Genomic DNA, 16,426 nt, shown 5'->3' with positions numbered 1-16,426 from the left:
CAGTGTGTTGCTAGCTAAAGGCACAGCTGCTCTATTTCCCAGGGAGAGAAAACGTGGGAGATAACTTCACTCAGAGATGGAGAAAGGATAAGGAAGGATAGGAAGAAAAAGAGGTCATTTTTAAAGCTGAGGACTGCTCGGTGACATTTGATATACTGGAAATGTAAAGCTTACATTTTAAAGGTTTGGTTCATTTTATAGTTTATCAAACAGATATTGATCACATGAAAATATCTGGCAGTTTAATGCAGGGTTAGTTCACCAGAGTATGCTGTACTCTGGTGAAGTTTAGTAATGGAGCAGAGTGACTGTGGTGATCACAATCACAGGCAGCAGACATCAAAATAAATTTAAGCTGGTGGTGCTGCTTGGATTCACTCACTGACTTCCACATTTATATTAGCTTTATACAGACTAGTGGTGGGCATTGGCTGTGATAGTTCATGTAACATCTGCTTACATCTTCTTGAATTAGGCTGTGTAAATCCACAAAGAGAGGAAGCAGCACATACCATGTGATTAAAATCTGTTTGTGCTGGTAGCAGAAACTACTGGGACTTATTTCTATTCACTTCAGCTGGTCTTAGAGTTAAAATTAGAATTGGAATTTAATATAAAGATTGTATTCCTTTATGTCGGTGTTATTTTATCATGATATCAATAATGACATGAGGTTCAAAGCATAAGGGAGCTAAAAACAATTGATAAACTCAAACAATGAGTGGAAAATAAATACCAAGAATCAGAGCCTCGTCTAAACAGGCGTCCACAATTCAATGAAAACTAGAAAAGAACCCCATCATAGTAAAACTAAAGCTCAGCCAACTAGAATAATGGAAACATGAACCAAAACACAGGCTTGCAAGACTAGAAAAAACATGAAGTAATCGTAGAAATCAAAGACTCAGCAATATCACAAAACATCAAAGCCACTATTAGAATAATAAAGAGATCAAATCAGGAATCCAAAACATCAAACACTACAACAATCAAATCTAAGAATCCACAATTTAATATACATGACAGTAATTTATTTTTTATTTCTCATCTTCCACTTTTTGCTTTGCATGACAAAAACTGACCCAAATTATTGGCTGTTTAAGCCTTTCATCTTTCAAAAGATTTTATATGATCTTAATATTACAAAAATTCAGTTACACAGTTGATAATTATGGGATTGAAGCTATCTGATTCCCCTTTTTCTATGTATTTTCCCCAAGACACATCACTGCACATGAATGATAGATCTAGGAGAACAAAGGTCAGAACTAAGAGCCTCTTTGGAGCCACGTGGCCAGTAGAGGGCCCCAAAAGGGTGTAAAATGTCTCACTAAAGTTGTTGTTTGCCATTAAAAGATAACATAAAGTAAACAAACAAACAAAAAACACTTTACAGAGGGTAAAGTTGTGGTGCTATTTTTAGGTACTGCTGTGTTAGTAGCATAACTTAAGCTTCTTGGCTTGCTTGTAGCTACTACCACGACTATGTTCTGTGAGTTTTTGGCTCATAAAAGTGAGAGTCAAATACATTTAATAAGTGCCTTTAATAAGTGTTTACTGTGTTTATAAGACACAGCTCTGTTAAAATGCATTTACACAAATAAAAACTGTAGATACCAAATCTCCAGCAATGTATGGACACTGGCTACTGTTTACCTGGGTATACTGGGGAATATGAATGCACAGTCAACTATCCAGGTAAGCCAGGTTTAATATTAATATTGGAAAAAAATATCTATTGTCAATAAATATTGTTTGTTTGAACATCGGCCATTTCTTAGAGATGGAAACTGTTTTAAAGTCAAAGGAGCTTGCAAAGAAAAGCGTCTGGACTTCTTTAAGTTACTTGAAGACGTTTCACCTCTCATCCGAGAAGCTTCTTCAGTTCTAAGGTCAAATGGTGGAGAGTCCCAGATATAAACCTAGTGGGAGTTTCCCCCCACAGAGGGACAAAAGGACCCCCTGATGATCCTCTAATCGCCTGAGCCAAGGTGTGAAACTGGGTGTGGGTCCCAATCAGCCAGAGTTTCGGGTGAGTTCATTGTGAAATCTGGCCCCACCTTATCATGCGAATTCCTGAGATCAGATGGCCCAGGATGTGAGTGGGCATTAAGGCGTCTGGGAAGGGATCTCAAAACTGGATTATAGATGGCAGAGAGTTGGTGTTGTAAACCACCGCCTCTGTTCAAAGATGGTCGCTCACAGTGGACATAGATGGCTTCTTTCACTCCTCTTTCAAACCATCTGTCCTCTCTGTCCAAAATGTGAACATTGGCATCCTCGAAAGAGTGTCCTTTATCCTTAAGATGCAGATGGACAGCTGAGTCTTGTCCTGAGAACCTTCACAGACAAACTGTTTTAAACAGACTGTAGTGGGAGCACTGGGTATCAGGTGTGACTAAATGTGGTTCACATGGTTCACAGGCGGAATTTTGCTTGGGGTGGAGACAGGTCAGGACTGAGTCTGTGTACAACTGCACATGAATGCATAATTTTCTTTTTTGTTACGTGATTAAGATGGACCGCCATGGGCAGACAATTATCACATTTTAATACGCTTATGCAAATCTAACATCTATTCATTAGTGTGGAGTGCTTTTCTTTCCCAGTTGGCATCATGCTGGCATCCTAATTAGTCTGATTTTTGAAAATAGGGATGTAAGGTGAATGCAATTAAGCCGTAGGAAAGAAAGCCAGAGGAACAGGACAGAAGAGCTAACAACAGATTTTTTTTATTCTTTACTTTATGATTTCCAGATTGCACAGCAGGGTGTAAACATGACAAAAAATGAAAGGACATTTGACTTTACAGAGACAATTGTCTCAGAAAGTAGTTTATGTCATGGGATCTTTGGCAAACCTGATGGCAAAAACTCCTCTGTGCCTCCTTTAAAATGCTATCTTTGTGGTAATTTGAGAGTTGTCTTATTTTGAATTATTTATACAAGTTCACAGGAAATCACAAAAGGTCTTCGGAGAAGCAAGGTGCATATGGAGGCACTCATACACGTAGGATTATAATACGCTGTTACATAATTTTATAAGGCCACTGATCAATGCAAACTAATAAAAGTGACCCAGATCATAAATTATCGAGCCGTCAACACAAACCTTGATCACAAATGAATACTCCTCTTGATAATTACCAGCTTCCTTTCACTTTCCATTCAGTGTGGTCGACGCTTGCTTTTGTTACATCAAACTGTGCAGAGCGAAAACTAAGCCAAGAAAGATGCACGTGTTCAGCAGATTATAAAGGTACTCAGATGGCAAATATAGACTGGAAATGAACAATAAAGTAAAAAAAATAATAAAAATGAGATAGTTTTCAATATTATTTAGATGGCATACAAGAGATACATGGAACAATGTAGTTCAAATACAGACAGATAGGCAACAAATCTGAAGGCAGCAACAATGGGGAAGCACTTTAAAGGGAACAGACTAAAATATTTAAAGATGTTCCATTACAGAGACGCATCACAGCAGGCCGTGCTTCTTGCTTGGGCAACCTTGGAGTTTGTCTTGCGAGATAAAGCACTGCAGATGAAGGAACCAGCCTCTATGACTTTGGCAATGTTCACACCCTGCAAAAACATTCCAGCATCAGTTAAAGTGCAATTAATATAATAAGAGCAAGGCAAACAAGAAATGGCAAGTTTAAGGTTTTCTCACTGAAATTAAAAGAAGACGTGTAACAGGTGACAGAAAATTGCAGTGCAGTGAATCTTTTCTACCAGCAGGGGTAGGAATTGTTAAATAAATTGTTCCTGAGAAGTGTGTGCAACACCACAGTCTTGCACAAGTTATGTAGAACCACTAATATGATCAAATAAACTGTTACAGGGCAGTATGTTTGCAGAACGATGTGTTTATGTGAATGAGCTTTGAAAGATTGTATAACTTTGGTTTTGTTGAGATTAGACACAAGTGTACATACACACCAGACAGTGAAGTCATACTTACTGTTTCAATGCCCATGCCATGAAGCATGTAGAGAACATCCTCAGTGGAAACATTGCCAGATGAACCCTGAGCGTAAGGGCATCCTCCCAGGCCAGCTACTGCAGAATCTACCACAGAGACCCCCATCTACAAGGACAAACAACAGAGGCATTTGGCAAAGCCGTGAAAGACTTTATGTCAGGTAAAATCCAGGAACAAAGATCTTTGTTCTATTGGGTTGTTCTGCCTGGTGCCGCGCACCTTGCCAGACCTGTGGTTGTGTTTTACAGCTGTTTCTGAGAACCGTGGGCTTAAGGCTTGAAGATGAGTGGGCACAGAATGTCCCGCAGTATGGCTTAGTCATCCTCTTTGTCAGCTCAAACCACCAGCACCACATAATTATGGCCTTGTTCATATGACAGGAATATTATAAAGGCTGAGCAGAACATTTCATATGTTTCTGATTGTCCTGGTTACTCATGTTTTTACAGCACGACTCTGCTCTTCACCATAGGGATTCACTTTCTTGCCACATCGAGAAGACTTTTTTTTTTCCCTTGGCCGCTTAGTGTCCAATCAAACCGTGCCAATAAACTTAATGCATTTGTACACAAATGGACATGTGCTACAAAAAAAATCATTAATGGCAAACTATTTCGCTGATCTCCTTGATTACAAATGCTTCTGCTTTCTAAGGGCCTCTTTGTTTACAGGAATGTAAGAATATACAAGAGATAAAATTCAAGTTGTGTACTCTACTGCGTTTTTTTTTTTGTTTTTTTTTTGGCTCACCAGCACTCACGACAAACATTACTGCTGAAATTTGTGGGAAAGTTTTTCCTTTTTTTACTGCCGACGATAGCGAGCGCCTGGCCTCCATATGAAAATTAATGATGCGTTTTCAGTTGTTCTTCTCAATCCGTTGCTTTTGTTGGACAGCTTACCCAACATTATAAAAGGCTGCCCAGGAAACAGTACTCTGGTGCTTTTGTTGCAGCTCGATGTTGACATTGAAATTTACAGAAGCACATTTTACTCTTTCTCTGAATGCACATATTACTCAAAGACACACAGTCACAGTTCTTGCCATGGACGTGCGCAACCCAGTCATGAATAAAACCTTTGTTTTCACACCAAGACAGGCCTTCAGTTTTCAGAGTCATTATGGACTAAGGTCTTGGGATGTTTTCCACATGTCCCTGGGATTGTCATGAGAATATTAAAGATGTTTTCCAGCTTCCGCGGTAGAACCAGATGTCAGAGGATCCTACAGTGAGACAAAATTAACACACTGATCCTCTCAGTGGCACTGGGTCATGAAGGACTGGTACCCCACAGAGCAGGACCCAAGCAAGTTAAATTAAAAGAATCTCTATTGCTTTTTTGGAACAATGATGCTAATTGGTTGCTTTTCCTCCAGACAAGAACCTACTTCTTTCAGGGGGCTGTCTGAGCCAGCCGTAATTGCTGTTTATGTTGGCAAGGGAAGAGGAGGAGGTGGGTAGAAGGAGGAGGAGATCTACTCCGGTGTGTGCAGTGCACGAGATTTCCAGACCTTGGTTAAAGCCAGAGCAGGATATTGTACTAGGCAGAATTTTTTGTAGTATAAACACAGAGTTGTAATCTGCCATGCCAATCCTCTCGCTTCTAGCTATAAGGTCACAGGTCTTCAGCGTACTGTTTCCGAGAGGAACAGAACAAACCCTTTCAGCAGCGTGCCCCGTACCCCTGGACACTAATCACGCAGGAACTGGTGGTCAGCAGCTCGGGCTTGCCAATGCTCAGTTAGGTTCACACTACCCAGAAACCAGATGTGTGCTCAGTGTTAAAAAGCCATACTGAGTGAGCTGCGGCTATATAAAAACAATGCATTCCTGGGTAAAGACACAGGGCATTTTCAAACTTGCATGATTTGGGATAAGCTTGTTTACATTCTGCGCTCTGAGTGGACGAGGCTGAAGATGGACAAGCTCCCATTTTGGTTTTATAACTGCGTCACAGAGCAAGCGAAAGAAAGAGTGTGCATTCAGCGAAGGACACGAAGCAGTGATGCTTCACCCACAACTACATAAACTGGAATGCTGACAGAAACTGTCACAGATCCCGTGCTGACACATATATCACTTCTTTCGAGGAGCCCGTTAAATAAGGGAGCGAACCCCGGACAGCAAAAGGCAAACAAGCACTTAAAGAATAAATAAATCACATTTTACTTTATCATTTCCAAAAGAAAATAGAGTTTGACTAATGTGATGTGACAAATATAAAGTTATTCTACTTTAATATGCAATCCTATTTTTAATATAATGTAAATGAATACTAAAAATACTACTACTACTAATAATAATAATAATATAACATATTTATCACCTTAAAACATGAATTTGGTTGGAATTGAAGAAAAAATATAAGAAAATAAATTCACAGATAATCCATTTTTCTAGGAATTTATTTACTTGCTAATTAAATTATTTATTGATTTTGAATAATAAACGTTTATATTTCAGCTCTTCATCTGTTTTTATTTATTTTATATAAAAGCAATCGTCCCAGGGGCTGCAGATGAAAATGAGCTTTTTGACACATTTATTACAGTGTTGCTTCCTTTACATACATGTTAAAAGCATATAAGTTTTTTTTTTTTTTTTTAAAGTCAAATAAAGCCTAAGAATACAGACAAAAGAAAAATAAATGTTCTTTTACTGTTATTTTGTCCTTTTGTGGTTTTTATGTGGGTTTTACGGTTGTCTTTTAAATATATATTCCAGTATGTCACAAGGGCTCATTTTAAAAAAAGTCAGTAATCTATAATAAATATTTTCTAGTTTAGCTGAAATTGATTTTACTTGTTTACTCAACAGAAAGTATCATCGGTGGCTTTGATTCAGAGCAGATTTCACTCTTTGAAATTGCAAATCACCAGTCACAAGATAAAATGATCCTTTATAACTACCCATTATAACTTCTACCATTCAGTCAAAGAAGCCAACAAAAGTTGCACTAAAGTTATCAACACACTGCTCAACACAGCTGCTAGGTAACTGGATGTTAGTAAAATATGTTAGTAAACTAAGGCTGAACAGAGTCTCATGTATAGAGACAAAAGAAAATACTGCAGATGGATGTTATTGTCAGTAGAGATCTCTAGTGTGAGCCCAGACAGGTTATACTGTATTCCCCAGCTGCAGTAGTACACAATACACCAAAATTGCAGGTAAGATTAAATAATTTTCCTTGCCAAGCCTGTGAAATCTAAGTACATACATTGTCATTGTGTGACCTGCCAGGGTAGGTTTGTAACAAAGCCCCCCTAGACCTCCTGAAAAAAGGTACAAAGACTAAGGAATGTCTTTATCGGGAACAAAAGAGGTGACTCAGGGCTGACAGCACTGGGGGAATTCATTTCTCTCCCAGTTGGTGGTGTGGAGTTCTGGCACACAGTAATGAAAAACTATGATAAAATCTTTAATTTCCTACTTGTTTATGGGTGAGCAAATGGTGAGCTAAATATCCCTGGCTGCTATTATTTCTTGTGGCCATGGGGCAGCTGCGATGAATCATTGTAAATATGATCCACGCAGGAATTTCACCGTCTCTCTGTACTTTTTCAACGCCATTCAGAATCAGATTTAACCTTAAAAGTATTTGCTTCTTTACATGACATGGATCAGCTGCCTTTCCGAACAATGTTTGACCATAAATTGTACCAGAGAAGTACAATATTAGATTAATTCCATCATAATTATTAGAAGGGATAAGTGTTCAACTGCAAGTTTCACAACGGATCAACAGTTTCTTTAGTGGATGTGTAACATTAGTGAATGAATGAATGATTTCATTTACTCATTACATTTGCAGTCATACAGTGATTTGTGCAAACGGAAGCATAAATACTATACTAACAATGTTTACAGTCGAGTAAAATAAAGTACTTGAGTAGACGTTTCTAGAGCTGCGTCTGCAGCTGCAGCACCATTCATCACATGCTCACCGTAGAGCAAATGAAAGGATCATTTTCCACTGGCCTTTAAGCACGCCATTGTCAGAAAGTTCAACAGCCAAGCGGCAGACGAGCTAGAAGCCCCCCCACCCCCCCAGGGCCCTTCGATCCACCTAGCTCTCAGTCGCTTTGTCCAATAGACACTGAATAGGTGAGCCTTTGTGCTGACCCCCTCACATCTGTTGACCCACCCAGCCCCCAGTGTGCTTCCTCCTCTGTGGTGACAATGCGCTCCAGTAAAACTGATACAGCCCTGCCTGCATTGCCTCTGTTTTATGTTTGGATATATGTCAGGTTTACTGGCTCGCAACAGGCAAAGTGGTGACAAATGCCCCCACGACAGCTCCTTCACAAAGATTCACAACCCAAATGCACTTATAGAGTGTATACCTTTAACTGTACAATACATATTGTTAAGTTCATTAAGATTCTGGGATTTTTTTCGTTTCTTTTTGAAGGCAGTTTGTGAATCATCTTGCTTTGTGGGGAAGCTTAGATCATGTTTCTTAATGCCGATTTTCCTCGTTGACTGATGGTTTCTGGTTCTCTGTGTGTCCCATTGTAGCCTACACACACATAACAGAGAACACATTCATCATACCATAGACTGACAGACTGTCATTAAAGGTCAGGCACATATGTGCACTTTTGAAAAAGTAAAAAAAAAAAGTATTTTTTTAAGCTCTGAAATACTCTAAAATAAAAGTTTGCAATAAAAAGTTTTACATCATTTTAAAGTGGCATATATGGTCAAAATAACTATACATCAGTCTTATTGATATATTACATTATTTGGCTTCCTTTTTCCTGACTGCAGCGGAAAATAAAAACAATTTTTCTTTTTCTCGTTGCAAAGAAAAGACACTGTATTTCAATGGACTGTAGCTTGTGAGCTGAAAAGTGTCTAAAAAGATGGATTGGGAGAAGCTTAACAAATGATGCTTCCCAGCAGGGATAATGATTTAAATCAACCTAAAAAAAACAAAGACCTGTGATCTCTATGATGCTGGCAGAAAGTTGAATGATATCCTGGAACAAGAATCACCACCTCTATTTTGCCTCCACATCTGGTTGCTCCTCTTCATGTCATCATGAGTAACTACATTGATTTATGCAAAGGCCGGGCATTTATCCATAATCGGTCTGTGGTTCTCCACGAGAACATTCATATTCATCACAGGGAGAGGGATGTGCATGTGAAGGCAAAGGTACCCCAAATCCACTGGGAAAGCAGAAAGTAAAGCTGTCAGACAATTTAACATGAGAGGATATGGGGATCAAGAGGATGATGCATTGCTGTCTTGTGCTTGTCCAAAAGGAGAATCTACACTACAAACTACGGCAAGAGGGCTTCCTCTTCTAACTTTACCAGCATTTGTAAGCTTAACACAGACCTCTCCACTTAGCACCTTTTATGTCTCTCCCACAAGAATCAGAAAGTTTTTGTCTCACAACAGAGGTGTGGGCACATCTGTCCTCCCAGAGTTGTCAGGCTTTATATTATCCCTTTATTCATTTGGATCTTTGAACTGTTTTACCTTTCTGCTTATTCAGAGACCTCCATACCCTCCAATCACACCAACAGATTAGCTGAACTGTGTCTGATTGCCTCTGTTTTTAAAGATCCCTCTCGGCTGCCTGTTAGGTTCAGAGAATTTTTCCATAATTCACAGTTCCTACCCTATCCACCTTTCAATAGTCCTGGAGCTAGTCTCCTTCCTTTATTGACTTCTGTTAACAAACTAACTTCATTTACTTTTAAATGTTTGTTTTTAGTTTTTGACTGTTTGCTGTCATTATTAATGTATTTTATGTCTAATCTTAGACTTATGAAATAGCTGCACAAAAGCTGGTTTACAAGACAGATGTAGGGCATTAAATAAGATAATCCTGTCATGTACTTCATGACAGATGGAGAATTAAGGATGCCTTACAGTGTCATTACAGAAACAAGCAAAAAACTTCTCATCTATCAAGTGACAACTTCAATAATGAATTACAACACTAATTACATTAATGCATTCAGTAGGTTGTTCCTAGCACTGATTGTAAAAGTACTTGACTATATTATTCTATAATCCAATCCAGAGTCTATCTCATCAGACACAGGAACAAATACATTGAGAAATATGAACCCAACATTAAGGGTTCTTTTATTAAGATTTTATGTAGACACTGTTTATAATGGACAATGGATGTATTAACCAGTTTTCACAATCACTGTTTGCATCGTTAAGCTACTCACATGCATGACTGTAATGAAGCTTGGAAACGTTCTGGTGTCACAAGCTGATCCTCAACAGGTGTCATCTGTTGCTTTTATCATCTAATAGTTCTCTAGTTAAACACACTAGACTATCTATTTGATTTCTTTTCAGATTTCCATCTGCTCTATTTGTTTGTCAAGCTAACTGCTTTGACAAAGACTTTGCTGTACTTTCGACTTAAGAGCTCTTTCTGTCGCTACAGTACTCATAATATTAACAACTGCAGTAATAGCAATAACTATAAATAACAATGAATAATAAATCTAATCATCATTAGATCATTAGCAATTTCTCGGATGGTTCTGAGATTACTGGCAGTACCACATCTTAGGGGTTCTTATCTGGAGTGCACTAAGAATGTTGGCAGTGCTTGCCCATAGGTGTCATGGCAATGAACCGTTAAAACTTCTTGTTTTCTTGGAGATATTAATTATAGTAACAATAATAATAATATAAACAATAACGTAAGAAACCAAATCATCATAGGCAGAAGCATAAGTACTTTTGAGACTACTGGCCACACAATACCCGTGTTCTTACCTGGAGTGCAGTAAGGATGTTGGGCAGTGCTTGCCCATAGGTGTCATGGCAGTGAACTGCAAGCGCATTGATGGGCACGTCCTTCATCACCCTCTGCAGCATCTTAAGCATAGATCCTGGAGTACCAATACCAATGGTGTCCCCCAAGGAAATCTCATAGCAGCCCATTTCATATAATCTCTTTGCCACCTAAAAATAATAAAAAATATAGAAAATGCTCTCTTTATAAGAGGATTACATAGTAAAAGAACTTTTTTTTTTTTCAAATAGAAGTACCATATTATGTTTGGTTAGGCAGTGAAATGGAAGAGAATATAAATGCTATATTTTACATTTCTTCAGTTAATTCAATCTGTGCTTACGGAAAGAATATGAACATTTATTGTGATTTTACATGAACAATGAACTGACAATAATTAGCTTTGAGTTTTGACATATATATCGAAAAGCACTGACATCCACAAAATTAATTAATTCCAGGAAAAACAAGTTTAAAAATAAAAACAAAAAAACAGAAAAACAACACCAGAACAACATCTCAAGAAACGATTCAGTTTAGTTTAGATCATTTAAATAAATGAACAGACAGGTTTTAAAAGACCTGTAAGTGTAAAGAATAATCCTACCTCTGCCACTTTGGAAGGTTCAATGTGTCCCTCATGGGGACACCCAAGGGCACAAGAAACATATCTGAGAAGATAAAGTTAACAAGTATCATTATTTTGTCAGTTTCAGCAACTGACAAAAAAAAAACGTCAAAAGCTGTTGAACATTTTCTATACTATAGTGTGCTCTTCAAAAAAAAAAGAATAGGGTCCAATGTGTCCAGAAGCCTATTAGTGTTTTGGTGTCCTTTATGGGCAAAGCAGTTCGTATAATTTAAAAAAATAAAATAAAATCTCTCTCTCTCACTATATATATATATATATATATATATATATATATATATATATATATATATATATATATATATATATATATATATATATATATATATATATATATATTTCCATGATATGATAAAAGGCACACATTAGTAAAAGTTAGCCTGTTTGGTTTACTTCATCTGGCCTCGTGGTTTACTAATGCATAGATATAGTCCTGGTGAACATCTGGAACTTTGCTATAACAGTATCATTACTGAACTGTGTGTTTTCTTCTATATAAAAACTGCAGTATGTTCAAATGCCCTGTTTTCCTATGGGGAAAAGTGAAAATCTGTGTGAAGCTCAGAAATCAAGGGAAATCTGAAATGTGTTTTCATTTTTGTAGCAGAGAATTAATAGCCAGAATACTAACCCTCGAACTGGAATTTGTCGCTTTTTGGCAGCGTTAATGACTTCCTCAAACCTCAGCATACTTTCATCAACAGAACAGTTAATATTTTTTTTACTGAAGGTTTCAGATGCCGACCCAAACACAGCCACTTCAGTAGCACCAGCTGCAACCTTAAATCGCCAGAGAAAACAAACTTGTAAAACCGTGTTCACTGTGAGTCACGCTAACGTAAGTGCAGGAACTATTTTAATAAAAACAATGTAGTGCCAACAGTTAACTCAAACTGACAAGCTTGAGTAAACATGATGAATTATATGTGTAAAGGTATATACCACAGGTCATTACGCTGAAGTGAAAATTCATGCTTACAGCATCCTGAAAGCCTTGCAAGTTAGGTGTCAAAACAGGATACTGAACATTAGATGCTTTCTGGATTCCTCTGAGTACATCAGTGTGGTCTGCCATCTAAATAAAGGGAGGAAGATATATTAATTAGATGTTAAAGGTAATAACATAACAGGCAATAACATAGGTAAGGTAATAACATAATAACATCTTAACATGTTCCTGGGAATTCACAAATGCTTTCACACGTTTGAAGGCAGCATTAAAGATCAAATTAATTATCATTTTTCTCAGTACAAAAGGAGACACGTGTTAACGTCTGACTTTGTATCCAAGTAGTAAATAGGGGTACAATTTGATTGAGAAGGAGACTATAAAACGAATAAAATACTTTCTCCAAAACCATCTGCAGCTCCAACAAGGATGCTAGAGGAGCAAGAAAGAGGGCCTAATAAATCACTCAGCATTCAACTGCAGTTCAAAAAGAAGAATTCTTACCTGTGGTACCCACTTTGAAGAGACAAAGCTGGTGGCCTCGATCACAGACAGGCCTGTTCCCGAGAGCATATCTATCAGCTGGATTTTCACCCCAGTTGGAACAATCTCCTGGAGAACAATGAAATTGAAATAACTTATTCTGTATTTGAGTCCTCTCATGATACAGTTAGAGATGTAACAAGCAGATATAGGGCGTATTATTTTTGCTGTGCTGCGTGTTATTTATACAGATAGCCATATTTGACATGATCAATCTTGCACTTGCTGAAAACTCTGAGATAGCTTCGCTATATGCCAAATTTCAGATAATATGTTGTAGAAATAAAATTACTTCCCCCCATCCAGTATAATCTCTAAATGGTAGGTAAAAAGAGTGAACTCAGCCAGAAGCTGTGTCATCTTTCCTATTCAATTTCAAAGAAAATGTGAAACATATGCTTCTAGCAATTATGGCACAAAACCCATATGTTATGAATTGTTATATGTATAGAAAAAATGGGAGTTTCCAGGGAGGATTGTGTATAGTATTAGAAAACAAAGGTACCCATAAATATAAATAAGGTTTGTGATTGTAATTGCAGAGTATACCTTTTCATTTTGAAGTCCATCTCTTGGCCCAACTTCAACAATTTTAACAAACTCTGGATAGGCATGTCCTGTAATTGTCTGGGAAAATATCAAATGGGGGGGGGGGAATAAATAAATAAAAAGAGAAACACCGCTCAACAAGACACAGAACACGGAGAAATCAGCCATCCTTTTACCGTGGGATGCTCCAGGTCATGTTATTTCTAACATGAATAACTTTCAACCTCAACCCAGCTGAAACTTTAGAACCCAAATATAAGCTTGCTATGTCATTAAGATGCAAACTCATGAGATGTGACACAGAGGAAAGGCTGGGAAGAAGGGTTAGAGTAACTCCACTAAAACCGCAAGGAATATTCTGAGGATCAAGGTATTTTTTTTTCCTGATCTCAACCTTATAATTTTAAAGAAAAAGACCCTTGTTGAACTAAATGCAAAACCTCAACAGACCTTAAAGATTACAATATGAACCTAGCAACAGTGATATTTAAGCAGAATGTGAAGACCACATATCTGACTATAGCCGTCAAAAATATCTATTTAAGTTTTTTCCAGTGGGGAGCAGTAAAACAAAGAAAGCTAACAGATATCCCAGCTTAACTCTTCTACAAGCAGGCCTGAAATGTGAAAGAATCCACTCGGTTTAAATTTTTAGTCTAATTTTCGTAAATTTTCAAGGGGTAAAGAGCTAATGTGTTATATCTATGGAAGATAGATATCAAATATTTATTCACAACAAACTGAGCACACAGTACTGTGCTCAGAAATATACAGTACTGTGCAAAAGTGTCCAGCTACCCCTTGTTTCTTTATATTTTACTAGAAAAATGGAAAATAGATGCAGTTGTTTGCTGAAACGTGTGCAAACATACATGGAAACAGTGTATTACACGAAAACAGTATTTGTGCAATTCTAACAAGCTTGAATGTGAATGTTTGATTTGATCACCTTTATTCTTCAACACAGCTTTAACTCTTTTAGACAAGCTTTCTTGTAATTTATTTTAGTCTTCAGGAATAGTTCTCCAAGCTTCTTGAAAGACATTCAAAACCCTTCTTTGGATGTTGGCTGCCTTTTGTTTGATTCTCTATCAAGATTATCCCACACTGCTTTAACCGCTTCAATAATGTTGAGGTCTCGGCTCTGGGGAGGCCAATCCATGGTTGATAGTGTTCCACTGTGTGTTTTTCTATGCAGGTATGCTTTCACTGCACTGGCAGTGTATTTGGGATGATTGTCATTTTGAAAAATGAACATATTCCCGAATCAGACCCTTTCTAGGTGGTAATGCAAGGTGGATTAAAATCTGATGGTACTTTTCTGGGTTCATAATTCAATTTTGACAAGATCCCAAACACCATTGGCCGAAATCCAGTCCCAAACTATGACAGAGGATCCATCTTGTTTTACAGATAGCTGGACAGGAGACAGATACAACAGACTGTTGTACAGCCACTCTTCCACTGAGACTTCAGTGAACAGTAGATAGATTAAGTATAGAGGCAGATGTATCTCTTAGTTCCTGTGTCAGTTCTTTTCCACATTTTATCCTGACTAATTAGATAAGAGGAACAGATACTGTTTAACTACCATAGATAGTTTTTCTAGGTGTGACATTTCCTCTTTTATCCACTTGACTAGTTTCCTCAATTTTTTTTAAGGCTACACTACACACCATGCAGAGTTTTAAGCTAAAATTCGATCTTTACTAAGTTGTCTGTCTTTTAATGCATGGCTCAGTGTTAAGTGGTGTAACAAACAAACAAAACACATTCCTCTGAAAATGGTTATGTATAAGGACTGGACTGAAAATGAGTGAAAAAGCAACCCAGAAGTTAAAAAATTACATAAAAGACTTGGAAACAAAATATACAGAAACAAGAGTTGACTGAAGACTTTTGCACAGTACTGCATGTGGTTTAGCTTGCAATATCTTTAACTGTTATGAGTGAAATGTACGTTTTTTACAGATAGACATGAACTATTTGTAAAATATACACATACTCTGGATTACAAAAACGTTATAAAGTAAAAGTGAAAATAAATTCGAAAATGCAGCAATAAAATCGAGCGGACTCTTTCACTTACACGACTTTTACCTCTGATAGGCTACATTACAACTGAAAATGAAGCCTGGGGCAGCTCATATTCTGTTGTATTTTATTCTATTCATATTCTATTGGGTGTACTTTATTACCCCAAACATACATAATACGAACGTAATACTCTTATTGAGAAAAAGGTCCACGCATGTTCTTCTTCTCCTTTTTTTAACCACCTTAGTTACAGCAGCATCTGCGCTGTCATAGGTGGCCTTGTGTTGTGCGCCTCTCTGTCATGAGGAAGTCATGTGGCCGAACATGTGCAGCTGATTAAAAACAAGGAAAACCGACGCCCACCTTGTCCTCCTGCAGCCAGCGTCTCAGCCACGGGTAGTCCTCGATGAGTTGCTCATAGCTCAGGCAGTGCTTCACTGTGGTGGGCACGTTACCCATCCGTGTGGCTGCTGCTCAGCCCGCTGCAGCTCCGTGTTCTCCGGGAATAACCTTCGCAGATCGCGGGAACTACCCAGAGCAAATTAATGTGTCGCATCCGTGTGCTAATGCAGGCCTGGATGGCGGAGGGCCTCGCTGCATGCAGAGATTAAATATGAGGATGGCTACTTACAGTAGAGGATGACTCAGCGGTTGTCATGACAACCACATCTCCTAAAGTGGGGGAAGGAGGCCAGAGAGCGAGAGAGGAAATTAAGCACAGAGGAGTATTTTCCTTTATTTTTAAGGAAAATAAATGAATGAAATAAAGAAAATAAAGGCCAGGAAAAGGTGCTTCCTTCAGCTTGAAAGCTGGTGATTTTTTTCTTCTTAATTGATTCAACAAGTTCACATACACATTCACCTCCCTGTACTGCTGAGAATTGAAGGTTTCAGTGTAACAGCCTGCTTTGATTGATCTCCTGTGACC

The 16,426-nt window shown here is 37.9% G+C and overlaps 1 protein-coding gene across 1 annotated transcript; it reads right to left on the bottom strand.

The window, feature by feature from the left end:
- Nucleotides 1–2,709: 2,709 nt before the first annotated feature.
- On the bottom strand, nucleotides 2,710–16,151 carry hmgcll1 (3-hydroxymethyl-3-methylglutaryl-CoA lyase like 1). The gene is made up of 9 exons (XM_084949040.1): nucleotides 15,862–16,151; nucleotides 13,462–13,539; nucleotides 12,874–12,981; nucleotides 12,400–12,495; nucleotides 12,052–12,200; nucleotides 11,379–11,442; nucleotides 10,753–10,941; nucleotides 3,967–4,092; nucleotides 2,710–3,587 (listed from the first exon to the last, which is right to left on the bottom strand). Exons 1-9 carry the CDS (start codon nucleotides 15,955–15,957, stop codon nucleotides 3,468–3,470), a joined length of 1,026 nt encoding a protein of 341 aa, XP_084805166.1. The 5' UTR covers nucleotides 15,958–16,151; the 3' UTR covers nucleotides 2,710–3,467.
- Nucleotides 16,152–16,426: the final 275 nt, after the last annotated feature.

Source organism: Perissodus microlepis, chromosome 13, assembly GCF_051167445.1.
Source record: "Perissodus microlepis isolate ML-2025 ecotype Zambia chromosome 13, ASM5116744v1, whole genome shotgun sequence".
In the NCBI taxonomy this organism is placed as follows: domain Eukaryota; kingdom Metazoa; phylum Chordata; class Actinopteri; order Cichliformes; family Cichlidae; genus Perissodus; species Perissodus microlepis.
This window is presented reverse-complemented; position numbering and strand designations above follow the sequence as displayed.